Source organism: Balaenoptera ricei, chromosome 2, assembly GCF_028023285.1.
Source record: "Balaenoptera ricei isolate mBalRic1 chromosome 2, mBalRic1.hap2, whole genome shotgun sequence".
In the NCBI taxonomy this organism is placed as follows: Eukaryota; Metazoa; Chordata; class Mammalia; order Artiodactyla; family Balaenopteridae; genus Balaenoptera; species Balaenoptera ricei.
The window spans coordinates 150480511-150496321 of NC_082640.1; the positions used below are offsets into that span (position 1 = coordinate 150480511).

The 15811-nt window shown below is 34.7% G+C and overlaps 1 protein-coding gene, 1 long non-coding RNA gene and 1 other non-coding gene across 4 annotated transcripts in view; 2 read left to right on the forward strand and 1 right to left on the reverse strand.

Annotated features, from left to right (window-relative positions):
* LOC132360666 (uncharacterized) overlaps positions 1-7937 on the forward strand; it is a 45370-nt gene extending 37433 nt beyond the window's left edge. Inside the window, exons 2-3 of the long non-coding RNA XR_009501154.1 lie at positions 5246-5410; positions 7165-7937. This is a non-coding gene — a long non-coding RNA (uncharacterized LOC132360666). The remainder of the gene's footprint in view (positions 1-5245; positions 5411-7164) is intronic.
* SGPP1 (sphingosine-1-phosphate phosphatase 1) overlaps positions 1-15811 on the reverse strand; it is a 33507-nt gene that overhangs the window by 3730 nt on the left and 13966 nt on the right. Inside the window, exon 2 of one of the 2 annotated variants that reach the window (XM_059915747.1) lies at positions 5024-5113. The exons of the other annotated variant lie outside the window; for it this stretch is intronic. Within the exon in view, the coding sequence (XP_059771730.1) occupies positions 5024-5113 (90 nt within the window). The remainder of the gene's footprint in view (positions 1-5023; positions 5114-15811) is intronic. 2 annotated transcript variants of the gene reach the window in all.
* On the forward strand, positions 9360-9485 carry LOC132361452 (small nucleolar RNA SNORA61). Its single transcript, XR_009501740.1, has one exon. It is a non-coding gene; the product is annotated as a small nucleolar RNA SNORA61 (small nucleolar RNA).

The following is a 15811-nucleotide window of genomic DNA, read 5'->3' on the forward strand; positions in this document are numbered from 1 at the left end:
AATGGTTACTTCTCAACAGCATTCAATACAGTTAAGCAACAGAGTAGTTGCTTAATGTTTTTCTGTCCTAAGATTTTTATTATGTAATAGTTAGTACATAGAATAAGATACGTAAAGTACATGTGAAATTACAAAAAGAGTATCTATGAAATCACTGCCCCAAAAAAGAACTATAATATTACCAGTACTTTGAATCTATTGGTATGCTGTTTCCTAGTTCTATCACTCTGCATAAGCCTGAGTATTAGCTGAATAAATACCTGCTTTTAAAAACTGTTTTATCACATATCTCCAAATAAAACATTACCTAGTTTTGCTTCTTTCTGAGCTTTATAAAAATGTTAGGCAGTATGCAGTCTCCTTTGATTTGCTTTTTACACTTAACATTAAGTTTTTAAGATTCATTCATCATATGTAGTTAGTTATAGGTCATTCACTCCCACAACTATATAATATTTTATTGTGTGGTTATACAATTTAACTATTTTCCCACTGATGGTCACTTAGGATGTTTTCAGCTTTTGGATTAGTTCATTGGTTATGGTTGAGCTTGAATGCTTTCTTAATTGGTATATATTCTTAAACCAACCAGCATTATAAACAATGCCTCTATGTTCTTTCTTTTTATGTTCCCTGTATGGGTCTATGAAAGTTTCTCCAGGACATATGCCTAGGAATGCAATGGCAGAATCATAGTATATGTGCATGTTCAATTTTACAAGACAATAAAAAATTTCCAAAATGTTTATAGAAATTTACATCCCATCAGTTGTTGGTATTTCTTGATGTTTAATTTGCATTTCCCTGATAATTAATTAAGCATTATTTCATATGTTTATGGACTATTCCTTTTCTATACAATGTATATTTGTGTCTTTAGGGCAACTATTCCTTTGGATTTTCTTTTACTTGCTGATTTACATGATTATATACATATATATGATAACACATCAATTATATTTTTAGATGTATATTTCAGTATGACATAAAACATCCAATATTTGTTGTCCTCTGCTTTTCTTTTATAGCTCTATGAACAATAAACTTAGATTGCTACAAGTCTCTATACAAATCTGCCTCCTTTTCTGATTGAATTATTAATTACTTATAATATTATCCTGGATAAAAAGGCACATTTAATTTCCATGCTACAGAACCAGAAGGAAGAATGATTGAATTCAGGACATAAACATGGTGGCTATCATTGTAATATCAATTTAATGTACAATATTAAAATGTGTAACAAAGTGGTTTTAAGCATTACAGCACAAAGTATTCAATAAAGAAAAGCTGATGTTAAAGGTAGCATAAAGAACTCAAAGTAGGAAATTTTCCAAAAAGAAGCTTAGCAAATAATTTTAGATACTTATTAATTATAGATAACATATATGCTGTAAAAGTTAATAATTACACATTTGAATGGAATGTTCCTGGTTATCAAATTTACAGTAGAAGATATCAAATACCATAAATTCAATAAAGATTTATTATGTATTAAATTTGAAATTGTCTCCTTTTCATTTCTTCCAATCAGTAAATAAAACTAGAGAGGCTGGTGATTCACTGAGGCTAGAATTCAAGACTTCTGCTGGCTCCTAGGGGTTTGTTTTTTTTTTAATTGTAACATATTTCAGGTGTTCTGCTTCTAATTCAACATGTCAGTTGATGCCAACAGGGTTTCTAACAACAAAATGTATTATTGGAATGCAATCCTTGATTATAAAGGCATTATTAGGGATGGATTTTGAAATTTTTATCTTTAATTAAAATTCAAATTTAATACATGTTCAGTACAGAAAAACTAGAAAATAGGGATAAACAATAACAAGTAATTATTACCCAGAAATAACTACTATTAAAACTCTTAGTGTTTACTGTTCTGGATCTTTCTCTATAACATGTTTTCAGGATTTTTCCTGTTGTTTGGTTAGTTTGATTTTTATGTCTTGTTATAAAAATGGGTTTGAGAAGTACATTCTACTTTATGATCTCATAATACCTTTCGAAAAAGACTTTCCACATATAGAAAAATAAACTTTTAGTACAATTTTGGGTAAATGTAATTATAACATATTCATAATTTTACTAATGTAGAAACAAAATAGTAATTTGTCAAGTACTTAATCTAGTTATTTAAAAATGGCTTGTGTTTCAAGAAATTTTTAGAGCTAGGTTTGATAATGAATAAAGGAAAAATGGGGACTTCCCCATTAAGTTAAGACTCTGCACTCCCAATGGGTTCGATCCCGGTTGGGGAACTAAGATCCCGCATGCCGCATGGCACGGCCAAAAAAATAAACAAACAAACAAATACATAAATACATACATACATACATACATACATACATACATAAATAGAGGAGAAATGGATGTAGTAACTCCTCTACTTTTCTGGGGATTAAGAAAATCTATTTAGGAAGGTAGGCAAATGTTAAAAATAAACTTAAGTGTTGCTCTTTGTGTTATAACAATAAAAACAAAGCATATGGAAAATACTCAACAAAGTGCTCATTATAAATTATTTAGACTACATTATTAGAACTTTCTTCTTAATGTTAATAAAGACATCTGCCTAGATAATATGGCATCTAAGCACCTATTAGTAACTTCTAGGCCATACTCTGCCTATAGTTCCATAGTAATTTCACAATAAACAATGAAGATACAAATTATGATTAAGAAAATAGTTCAAAATGCGGGTAATTACTGAAGCATTAAACTATAGGAAAAAGTGAAAATTGTGGGAATATATTAGATCCATAATGTAAAAAGGGGGGGTTCATTAGGACTATAATTTCATATATCAATTATCAAATGATAAAACCAATATAACATTGATTAGGAATAATTGTGCTTATAACACAGAAACATAATTTACAATGCTGGCAAGTCATCTGTGATTTTACTTTTAAAAGAAAAACAACTTGCAATGCTATACATAATAAAATTCAGTAGCTAGTCAGAATAAAACTGATAAAGACATTTTATGGGACAAGATCATTTTTGAATAATTAAAAGACGGGCTGGGGAATTCCCTGGTGGTCCAGTGGTTAGGACTTGGTGTTCTCACTGCTGGGGCCCGGGTTCAATCCCTGGTCTGGGAACTAAGATCCCACAAGCCTCACAGTGCAGCCAAAAAAAAAGACCAAGGGTTATCGGACTCACGATTTGGTTGTCAGACTCATGATATGAAAAAGAATACATCAATATTGTTTTTACTTCAGCTGATTCAAGAACAGATGTTATCCAGTATCTAAACATGAACTGAACTCAGCTTGAATATTTAATCAATTCACTATACATTTCCTTTTTATTAAGAACAGCATGGTTGAGATTACATATTCAATATATTAAGATTCTTATTCCTCTTTTATGATGATAATGAATCTAGGGATAATATTATCATTCATAGATGCATAACCTTTTGTTAGTTTTTTAGGTGTGATATTGCTAATTGGTAGTGGAAGGGAATAACTGTAACATGGCACAGAGATGGAAAACATTTTCTTGTGACTAATATTAGATTTGATATAAAAATGTGATACTTAGTCTATTATAAAATTAGTAGAGATTAGTCAGAAAGATAGAATTATATGCCAATTCATAATTTGCATTAATATAAATAATTATAAAAAATAAAACACAAATAGTTTGCTTCTTAACATAGCATTTGGGACTTCTGGAAATTTACTAGTGAAGGGGCAGCTGCTGGAAGCAAGCAATCTGAGGAAGAAGTAGAAACCCAGTACTTCTACAGCTACGAGATAAGCTAATGAGACACTTTTATGAGTCGAAAAGTCTAAAAATGTGAACTTCTTAAGGACAAGAAAAATTTTATTTAACCCATTATAAACTTTTGGATTCCATGAATTCATTTCTATCTCTCCACCTTTCTTCTGATCCTTTATCTACAAGATAATACATAATACATTCACAGTGTCCTAAGAGACACCACACTAAATGCAAGGGATAGAGAGTTACTTTTCTCATGTTGCTTATTATCTAGTGGGGATGAGAGATAAAGAAAAAAGCAATAGCAATTTAGCATAAGTGTTATGCCAGAATTATGTTCAAGATGCTCTGGGAGAAAGGCTACCTAACCAGTCTTGAGAAAGGAAAGATGGGGAAGGTAATGAGGCTTTAGGAGATAATGTTTTTTTGTGAGTCGTGAAGAACAGGAGAGGATAGTCCGTTAGGCAAAGAAAAGGAAAAGGGCATTCCATGTGGAGGTTAAGGCATTCCTAATGGTGTTGGGATATGAAACACCCTTTGCATTTGAGGAAACATAAGTCATTCAGTATGGCATCATACTTGTGTGTTGGGCAGTAAACTACAACAGGAGGCTAAACACTGTTCGGAGCAGTGTCTTATTGGAAGTGGGGCTGCTAATTAAGAAGCTGCTGCAGTAATCCGGTTAAGAGATGGTGCAGGCCAGAACTAGGAAATGTCAGTGGGATAGAGGGGAAGGGAAGCGAGTAGGTGTGTCTGGCTGAAAGAGTACAGGGTCTCTGTGCTGCTGCTTTTGAAACTGAATTGCATTCTCAAAATAAAATACCTGATGTAAGCTCTAAAATACTGTCAGGAAAGAGGAGAAAACTAGAGTTTAATATTCAAATACAAGTGGCACCAGGACAGTTTAAGTTCATTTAGCTTCTAGTCACGGGGTCCTCACTTATAAGTAGAGCTCCTTGGTGTCTGTATTTACATTGTTGGTTTTGACTCAGTGGTAGGAAAGGCATAGAAGAGAATGAGAAAATAAAAGTGAAACTGGAAGGAGGGAGAAATGTTATCCTGAGTATAATACTTGGTTATTGTGGGAACTGTTTGTACGAAATACGTGATAACTACATTAAAACTTTACAAAGCATCCTGTTTCTATTTTTGCAAAACAAAGAAGATTTACAGTAACTAACTATATTTTCTCATTTAGGTTTCCAGTAAGTTTGAAAATGATTAAAAATTATACAATTGCCTGTCGATTTTAGAAAAAAATAAAGCTCTATGAATACAATGTTTTCCTTACCAGAATGGAGTGCATGCCCATGTAAATTCTACTTAGGCAAACTAGAGAACACCAGCAGGGAATAAGAATCAGTCCATATATAAGAGGATACTAAAGGGAAAAAAAAGTAAAATTAGTTAAATAAATTAGGTTAAATATAAACAAGCAAATAAAAAATCACTATACTACAAAACTCCAGGAGAACAAGAACTATGTGTTTTTTACTCTCCGTTGTATTCCCAGCACCTAACCCTAAGCATGGCACATAGCAAACATTCAGGAAATCCTTTTACATGAATGAACAAATGAATCAAATGGAATGTTTCTACAGTCTTCGTTGTGGGAATTGGCTCATTTTTGCTTCTACAGTAAAGATTCAATCACTGGTATGCTACAGAAGAAAAACAGGTAAGAGACATACTTTTACTGTAGCTTCAAAATGAAAGTGCCTCTGGAATAACGCCTGAATCTGGTCCAGGTGAATATCATTGCTCCCTTGGGGAGGAGGCATTACCTCCCTCTCACTTCCATCAGTGACTGACTGCTATTTGCCATTTCCCCATCTTCCTTTTGATATTCAGCATCACGTAATTTGTTGCCCATTTTTGCCCCTCCACTAAAATTTCAAATGGCAACCTTATTGCAAAAAATTTTGGTGGGATACTGGGAGCAGAAAGCCATAAATTGGGAAAAAACTTAAAATGTAGACAACTCTTAGTATTAATGGCACTGGTATTAGACTTGGCTTTGAAGCTCCTGATATTAAAGGGAAGGAGGAAATGACTGATGGATGGGCATGTGCCTGATAACTTCAAATTTCTCAGTGAAATTGAAGCCAAGATAGTTCAATTCAATAAGAATTCAAGGTGGTTCAATAAGAAGTGGAGTTGAAAGAGTTAAGTAAGGTTGCAAGAAGAGTGGTCAAGATTTAGTTCACTGTTGTTTTGATTTGACTTCTCTACTGCTTTTAACATGGCCCACACATTTCTTCCTGAAAGTCTAAATACCTTGATTTCTACAGCATCACACTCTCGTGGTTCCCCTTTCACCACCTATTTTTTTCTGTGTTTTCTGCACAAGAGCATGTATTCCTCTAATTGTTCCTTAAACGTTAGTTTAACTAAGGGTTCTGCCCTTAGTAGTTACTGGCAGTCTCACCTTTTCTTATTTTTTAACTACTACTTAGCATGCTGAAGACCTATCCATGCCCTTGGATTAAGAACCATTTAGCCAACCCCTGCACATATCTCCAATCTTGAGATCCTTATGGAGTTAAACCTACTATACCTCAAACCCAACTCATCATCCTACCACCTAGACTTGTTCCTCCTCTCATATTCCCTATTTCATTTGGAAGTATCATAATCTAAATGAGAAGTATGAATTATCCTTGATTTCTCCCTTATCCCTCATATTCAACCAATAAGCAAGTCTTGCTGATTTTACTTTCTAAATATTTCTTGATTCTGTCATCTCTTCACCCTACTTACACTGTCCTTATTCAGATCCTCATAGTTTCTTTTCTAGGCTCCATGTATTTCTTCAGGCATTCTTCCATATGCATGAGGAACTTGCTTAATGGGGCAGACAGACATGTAACCCTATAAGGAGGTTAAGGGCTATGATAGGAGTATAATAAAAATTCAGAGGGAGTCTAAGGGATGGGCTTTTAACTTAGTTTAAGGATGTTAGTTGAGTCTCCCAGATTAAGATTCAAATTGTCCCAAAAGATAAGGAGGATTTACTCTTTAGAGGAAAAAGGAGCACAGGGCAAAAAAGATAGAGGACATTACAAACAGCAGGAGCAAATGAAGAAATGCTTGTGTCCAAGAAGCTGTAAGTAGTGAGGTTTTCTAGGAGAATAAGTTTTAAATTCTTGCTGAGGAAAGGCACTAAATAATAAACACAAAATATGCAAATTATACAATATGTAAATATATAAATGACATTTTATATAAAATATACAAATTATACAATAAAACATGATAAGTACTATGGAGAAATAAAAAGAGAACAGGTGTTGAAACAGTAATGTTCACCAAATATTCCTTGTGCTCCTTTTGCAGTTAGATTGGGGCCATGTGACTGGTTTTGACAATGAACTGGGAAAAAGGTGACTTCTGCCCCTTTCAATCATTCTATGAACTCTCTCTTCCCTACAGATGTGATGCTGGAAGCTGCATGTTGAGATGCATCACAAGATGGGCAAACTTCCATCAGCCTGGGTCCCTGAGGTTCTAAGTGGAACAGAGTTGTTTGCTAACCCGTAATGGATGTGAAACACAAATGAGAAATAAGCTTTTGTTGTTAAGCTGTTCTCAGGGTTGTCATTACCAGAGCATAACCACACCTATCATAATTAAAACTGTAACAGAAATAGGATCAGGAGTATGGGAGTGTGAGTGGGGCAGGTTAAAGTATTAAAAGATAGTCAGTGTAGGCTTTATATTGACAAGCTGAGATTTAAGGCAAGACTGGATGGAAGTGAGAGAATTAGCCAACCAGGTATCTGAGGAAAGAACATATACGAGGGAGTGGGATCAGGTAGAGCAAAGTCTTGAGGAAATGCGACTGGCAAGGAAGCTAGTGTGGCTGGAACAGAGAGAGCAGGTAGGAAGAGAGGTGAGAGAGGTCATGGCAACCAGAGCCTGAGAGCCCTCTGTAAGAAATCTGATTTTGGGGGGAATCAAATGGGGAGCCATTGCAGGGTTTTGAGCACAGCAGTGTCGTGGGATTAGACAACAAGGGAGCAAGGGTGGAAGCAGGAAGACCAGTTAGGAGGCTGCTGTTACAATCTAGGTGAGAGATGATAACAGTGGCTTTTGTCGCTGTAGCAGGCACTCAGGTTTTTTCAATTTTTCTGTTAATTTTTTTTTTAAACTGTTAATAGCAAGGGAGAGGCAAAGAAGTAAAAACTACCAACACCACCAAAAAAGTCTCCTATGCGTCTTTCTTCTTTCTCTTTTTTCACTTAGACCCCATAAGGAAGTAAAAAAGTACAAAGTTATTGGTGGGAATTCTCTTACACAATAGATAGAAGAAAAATTTATTTATTAAGTCTCAAAAGCTAGGACTAAAGGCAGGCAAAAAGAAGCATTTTAAGTTAACTGAATTTAACTTAACTTAATCCACCTTTATTCAGGCTTACTAACTCCAAGGTGTTTAAATGGGAGAGTTAGGAATGCAAACAAGCTAGATGCGGAGGCTTTTCCCCTATTCCAGAGCACCTTTAGACCTCACTGGGGTAAGATGACTACTTGGGAAAAGAACAAGTCACTTTTTTTTTCACTGATGGTTGATTTTTTTAAGCTATTAGTCTCTACCTTCACAATATTTTCCCTAGATTTTTTTTGTGGAAAGAAACACATTTGGGGGAAGACCTGATTCAGTTCTGACTACATAACTTTCACATTTGCTCCCCACAGAACAGAATTCAGTATAATTACAGTATCAACAAAGAAGTATTTTATCAAGCAATCTTTTAAGCAGATAAAAAAGATCACAGATCTTAATGACTATAAAAAGTAAAACCACCTAGAAAAACTAGATAAAGTAATATTCCTAAAGTGGGATCATGTTGGGGGAGGAAGATTATGCATAATAACCAATTCATCTGGCACACTTATTTTATATTTAAGAATATCCAAATTATAACTACCTTTTTATTTTATGTTAATCTGTCTCTAAAATTTAGGACCACTAATATTTAGGACCACTGTTCTCATTTAGATATTGCTGGAAAGAAAACAGATTTATGTGGAATTATCCTTTCCTAAGAAATGACAGAATCTATTACAAATATATAAAATATACATAGACTACTCCTTTTCAGTCATTTTTGTTAGTTCCCCCCTTTATTCACAGCTCTTTAGTATTAGTGTGCCCATTTCCCAATCTACACTCACTCCCTTAGTGATCTCATCCAGTCCCACGGATTTATATACAATCCACATGTTCATGACTCAAATTTCCATCTCTAGCCAGGACACCTCTCCTGAATCTCAGACTTTTATATCCAACTGCCTACGTGATCAATGTCTAACAGGCATCTCAAATGTAACATGACTAAATCTGAACTCCTGATTTCTCTGCCATCTCCACATCTGACCAGCTTAAATTCCTATGGTTATCTCCTTCCTAATAAATGACTTCTCCACTGTTCCATTCCTCAGGCCAAATACCTTGTTGTTAACATTGACTTCCTCATTCATACCTATCATCCAATCCATTAAAAGTGTCAGTTATACCTTCAAAATATATCTAGTTATTAATTATAATCCCCATGGTAACCACAAAGAAAGTATCTAAAAAATATACACAAAAGGAAATAAGAAGGGAATCAAAATGGTACACTATAACCCTCCAGTTCCCTTTCCCATTGGATTTGAACCCTGGTCTCGGTGGTCATAAAAGGAGGAATAGTAGTACTGAAGCTGTGCTCATAGTGTCTGCTATATAGCATGTGGACTAGTTTAAAACAAGGTAAAAAAAAAAAAAGGTACGCTATAAAAAACTCAAACACAAAAGAAAACAGTAATGTAGGAAATTAGAAGTAAAAAATGGCGTAAGACACACAGAAAACAAACAGCAAAATGTCTAAAGTCATTCCTTATCAGTAGTTACTTTAGATGGAAATGGTTTAAACTCTCCAATGAAAGGCAGAGATTGGTAGAATGGATAAGAAAACACGATCCAACTATATGCTGCCTAAAGAGACTCACTTTGGATCCAAAGACACAAATAGGTTGAATGTGAACAAATGGAAAAACATATTTCATGCAAATAGTAACCAAAAGAGAGAACTATGTGGCACTACTAAAATAAGACAAAACAGACTTCAGGTCAAAAATTGTTACCAAAAATTACAATCATTGTTGCTTTTGTTGTGGTCATCCATATACAATGCTTGGTGTCAGTCTATTTATCTCTTGTAAAAATAAAATACAGTGTGTGTGTGTGTGTGTGTGTGTGTGTGTGGAAAAAAAAACTGTTACCAAAGACAAAGGACAATATTTATTGATAAAAGGATCAATTCATTAAGAAGATATAATGATTGTAAACACATTTGCACCAAACAAAGCCCCAAAATAACTGAAGCAAACATTGACAGAATTGGAGAAATAGTTCTACAAGCCAGTCTCATCAGCATTGAAAACCTGCTTTTCCACATAGCCTTTTTCCTAAATAACACTTAGCAGACAATCTAAAGATTCTCCCACAGCCTCTTGATCTTGACTCAGGATTATTGCAAGTTTAACATTTTTCATGCTGTATAGTCTTTTGAAATGTGCAGGCCAGTCAGTACTACAAGAGAAGAATTTAATATTTTCCTTACTCTGGGTAACATGATTTCATTGGCTTTCAGCTTCATAACGATGCTGTCCACTATGCTTTCTTTTTTTTAATTCGTTATCACCTCATGAATCCACAAAGTCAGCCACTTTTCCATCTTTTCCATAGCTTCATCAGGCACTACAGATACTACTTCAGCATTTCCAGAGTGGCCTTACATACACATCAGTGCATTTCCTCTTCCCTTTTCTGGATGTACTATATTGATGATGCATTAATATTGAACTCATGGCCAAAAGAACTATAACTGGTGCCTGAATGAATCTTACCTCACACATGTATATTTCCTTTGTAAAGCATATCACAGCCTTCTTGTATGTAGGAACACTAAACAACACTGCAGCTTGGGGACCATTTTAAACAGCAAAGCCATCAAAAAAAAGCACAAAGACATGACAAACGTGGTACTGAACAGACTGCAAAAAGGACTCTTGTTTACAGTATAACAGCTGAAACAAGAAAGCAGTTTATTGCCTTGTTCAGCCTTGGCTGGGAACATGTACGCCAGGTGACTCAAATTTTTCACCACTCTGCACAGGTCTGAATGTACTGATTCTCGAGTAACAAATTCTACTGCGTAGGTAAACTTACAAACAAGCAATCCATGAATAATGAGGATCAATTGTATGTAGAAATTAAACTACTCTTTTTTTTTTTAATTGTTGTTTGGCTGTGTTGGGTCTTAGTTGCGGCATGCGTTGCAACTCAAGGGCTCTTTCTTGCGGTGCAGGGGCTTCTCTAGTTGCAGCCCACGGGCTTCTCTCTAGTTGTGGCCTGCAGGCTCTAGAGTGGAAGGGTTCAGTAGTTGTGGTGCAGCCTTCGCTGCCCCATGGCATGTGGGATCTTAGTTCCCTGACCAGGGATCGAACCCGTGTCCCCTGCATCAGAAGACAGATTCTTAACCACTGGACCACCAGGGAGGTCCTGAAATTAAACTACCCTTAAATAACCATAGGCCAAAGATGAAATCACAGGGAAGTTATAAAATAGAGACAAATAAAAACTAAACACAACATACTAAAAATCATGTAATACAATAAAAGCAGCACTCAGAGGGAAGTGTATAGCAGTGGAGCCCTACATTAAAAAGAAGGAAATCAGTCACAACTCTGCACCTTGAGGACCAGAAAAAGAAGAGCAAACTAAATGCAAAGCTAGCAACTGAGGGAAATAATAAAATGATAAGAGTAGAGAAAAATGAAATACAGAATAGAAAAACAAGAGAAGCAACACAACTAAAAGTTATTTCTTTAAAAAGAACAACAAGACTAATAAATCTATAGCCTGGCTGACAAAAAAAGAAGAAGATGCAAATAACTAAAACCAGAAATGAAAGTGGAAAGATTACTATTGATCTTACAGAAATAAAAAGGATTATAAGACGGACTTCCCTGGTGGTGCAGTGGTTAAGAATCCGCCTGCCAATGCAGGGGACACAGGTTCGAGCCCTGGTCCGGGAAGATCCCACATGCTGCGGAGCAACTAAGCCCGTTCGCCACAACTACTGAGCTTGCGCTCTAGAGCCCGCAAGCCACAACTACTGAACCCACGTGCCACAACTATTGAAGCCCTCACGCCTAGAGCCTGTGCTCCACAACAAGAGAAGCCACCGCAATGAGAAGGCCAGGCACCACAATGAAGAGTAGCCCCTGCTCGCCACAACTAGAGAAAGCCCGCACGCAGCAACGAAAACCCAACGCAGCCAAAAATAAATAAATAAATTTATTTTTTAAGAAAAGGATTATAAGAGAAAACTATGAACAATTATATGCTAACAAATTAGATAACCTAGATGAAATACACAAATTCCTGGAAAAACACAAATTACCAAAACTGACTCAAGAAGAAATATAGTCTAAACAGACTTACAACAAGTAAAGAAAGTGAATAAGTAATCAAAAACCTCCAAAGAAAAACCTGAGTACAGACAGCTTCACTGGTGAATTCCACCAAACATTTAAGGAAGATTTAATGTCAGTATTTCCCAAGCTCTTCCAAAAAACAGAAGCAGAGGGAACACTTCCTAACTCATTCTGTGAGGCCGTTATTACCCTGATATCAAAACCAGACAAAGACATCACAAGAAAACTATAGGCCAATATCCCTTGTGAATACTGATGCAAAAATCTTCTACAAAGTATTAGCAAACAAAATCCAACAGCACATTAAAAGTATTATACACCACGATCAAGTGGTATTTATCCCAGGAATACAAGGGTGGTTCAACAAAGAAAAATCAATCAATGTAATACACCACATTAATAGAATGAAGTAAAAACAAAACAAAAAACACATGATCATCTCAATTGGTGCAGAAAAAGCATTTGACAAAATCCAACACTCCTTCCTAATAAAAGCCCTCAAAACCTTGGAATAGAAGGGAACTTCCTTAACGTGATAAAGGGCATTTATGAAATATCTACAGATACTATTATGTTCAATGGTTGAAAGATTGAAAGGTCCCTCCCACCCTGCCTGCCAAGATTAGGAACAAGACAAGGATGTCTACCTCTTACCATTGCTATCTAACACTGTATTGTAAGTTCTAGCCAGAGCAATTAGGCAAGGAAAAGAAATAAAAAACATCTAAATTAGGAAGTAAAACTATCTCTATTCACAGATGACATGATCTTAAAAACAGAAAATCCCAAAGAATCCACAAAAAACTACTAGAGTTAAGAAATGAATTCAGCAAGTTGCAGGGTACAGGATCAATGCACAAAAATAAGTTTTGTTTCTATACACCAGTGATGAGTAATCTGAAAAGGAAATTAAGAAAACAATTCAATTTACAATAGCACCCAAAAGAATAAAATACCTAGGAAAAAATTTAGCCAGATAAATAAAAGAACGGTATACTGAAAACTACAAAACATTAATAAAAGAAATTAAACACCCTTATCTTTGACAGGATATATTTATGCATTAGGATATATTTTATGTATATTCTATGTATACATATATATTACAAATACTTATATGTCCTTAAAATGATAGTATTTATTTTAATTATTGTCTAGTGTCTGCATATAGTAGGCAGTCAATAAATACTTGTTGAATGAAGTAAATGTAAGCCTTTAGCCACTAAGAACATCCGTCTTACAGTATCTCATTCAAGATAACTTGGGGTCAAAAGCCACGGTATCATTCAATTCCTGGCCTCAAACTTGGGCTATGTTAAACTTTAGTTCTAAGAGCATCTCTAGAATTCACCATGATAAACTGCAATCTGAAAATCCTGTTGAGTAAATTAGGAAAGGGAACTTCCAATACTTGTTTTAGAATACACATTATTAGGTAAGGATTCTGTAGCTTAAGCTTTTAAAAGTAATATACACTTTCTAAAACAAAGTAACTCAAGTTGCATAGAAATATAAAAGCCACTTCATTCAACAACACAATATGAACTATATTTTCTATACTAAAAGCAAAAATAAATAATCAAAAAAATTTAATCAAAATAGCATGTTTTCCTTCATGGTACTTTCCACACTGGTAGACTAATGTAGAGTAATATGTTGGTTCAAAAAGGTAAAACAAAATCTGACCCATATACAGTCATTTAATGTACATATTAATAAAAATGTGTACTAAAATATTTTCAACTCAATCTACTGTTTTGACCTATACACATTTGTTGTCATCTTAGTTACTGTTTCACTGTCAAACTTTTATATCACAATTTAGCAAAAGAACTCATCAATAGAACTTAATTATAATTTTAAATGTCTTTTATATTACAAACCACAATAAGGAAATACTATTTATTAGCAAACTAGTTGATGTGGCCTTATGTTAACAAAATAAGTCCATTTCCCAATTCCTATTATAGGGAAGGGATTTGTGACGAAAAAAGATAAGGGCTACATGTAATATTATATAGATTGCATCATTTTAGAGCTGCTAAAGGAAGCTCTAAAGCCCACAGCTTTCCAGATAGTTAAGATGAACAACAAATTCTTAATTCCCTCTGCAGAAACCAGAGTAGAAACAAAAGAAATTTAGTAAATCCCGTCTTCCAGGCAGTATCCAGTTCATTAATTCATTATGATTTTAACCTGTCAAATAATTTTTAATCTAATTGTCTCTTGGATAATATAGCTTATTTGCTCACAAGGTCCCAGAAAATTTCTCCAGTGTCTAGTACAGATTCTGTAGAGATTTTTTTTTTTTTAATTCCTAACTCAAATCTCTAGGGTTGGGAGCAAATCTAGTCTGGGATGACGACAGCTCTTCTGGAGCTGCCTCAGCACTTGGGAGAGTAAGTGGAATAAAGGCAATTAAGTACAGTAATTTTCAAAATGCAAAAGGCATTGCAATAGAAAACTCAAACTGGATTTTTTTATACCCCAAATTCAATTCTAGGCAGATGTTAGAAGAAATGTGTGTGGGTTTGTTTTTTACTGAGATGTTAATAGATTAAATAATTTAACGTACAATTTACCATGTACCAGGCACTATTCTAACAGCTTTACAAATATTAGCTCATTTAATCATCAGAACAACCCTAAGGGGTAGGTGTTCTAATTTAAATGAAACAGGCAGAGAGAGGCCCAAAATCAAACAGGTATTAAGTTACAGAGATGAGATTCAAACACTGGAAGTCTGATTCACAAGTCTGAGCTCTTAACCACTATACTAAGCTGTATAAAGTGTATTGTTTGTTTAATTCCTTGTATCCCTAGGATCAAAAATACCACAGATACATTTTACTTAGTTTTTCTTAGAATGGAGGCTAGGCACAAATTTCACTTAATTACAAGTACAAAGGATCTTACACTAATTCCTCTCCCCTCTCTTTACAAAATAAGAAACAGACCCAGCAATGCTAAATAACATTTAGTATTATATTCTAGTGGCCTATTCTGATGACTTTTCCAATTTACCATGCTTATTACTTTACACTTTTATCACTACACAAATAGGTTATAATTTTGAGTTTGGTAGGGGTTGCTAGCTTCTATTTTCTTTTTCTTAGAGAATGTTGAGCTTTATCTGCTGAATTTATGTTATTTCCTCTAAAAAGAATGTTTTTACTTAAGTCTTTAGATCTTATCAAAAGAGATGAAAGAGGGAATTCCCTGGCAGTCTAGTGGTTAGGACTCCTCACTTTCACTGCGGAGAGTGCGGGTTCGATCCCTGGTTGGGGATCCTGCAAGCTGGGCAGCCAAAGAAAAAAGCAAAATGACAACAACAACAGCAAAAAGATGAAAGAAAAATGTACAAATCCTTCCTGTTTTCAAATCAATAAAAAATTACCAAACCCAAAACAGATTATATGACCTCCTAGATGTTTTTAATTTCATGCCACTATCTAATCTTTTCATTGCGAATCCTATCACAGAACACTTATCTAAACATTTCCTTCAGTTATTCTACCAAATGTTTTTACTCCTACTGATATGCTTTCCTTAAATATTTATCACTCATAATTGGAATTATTTTTTATATTAGGAC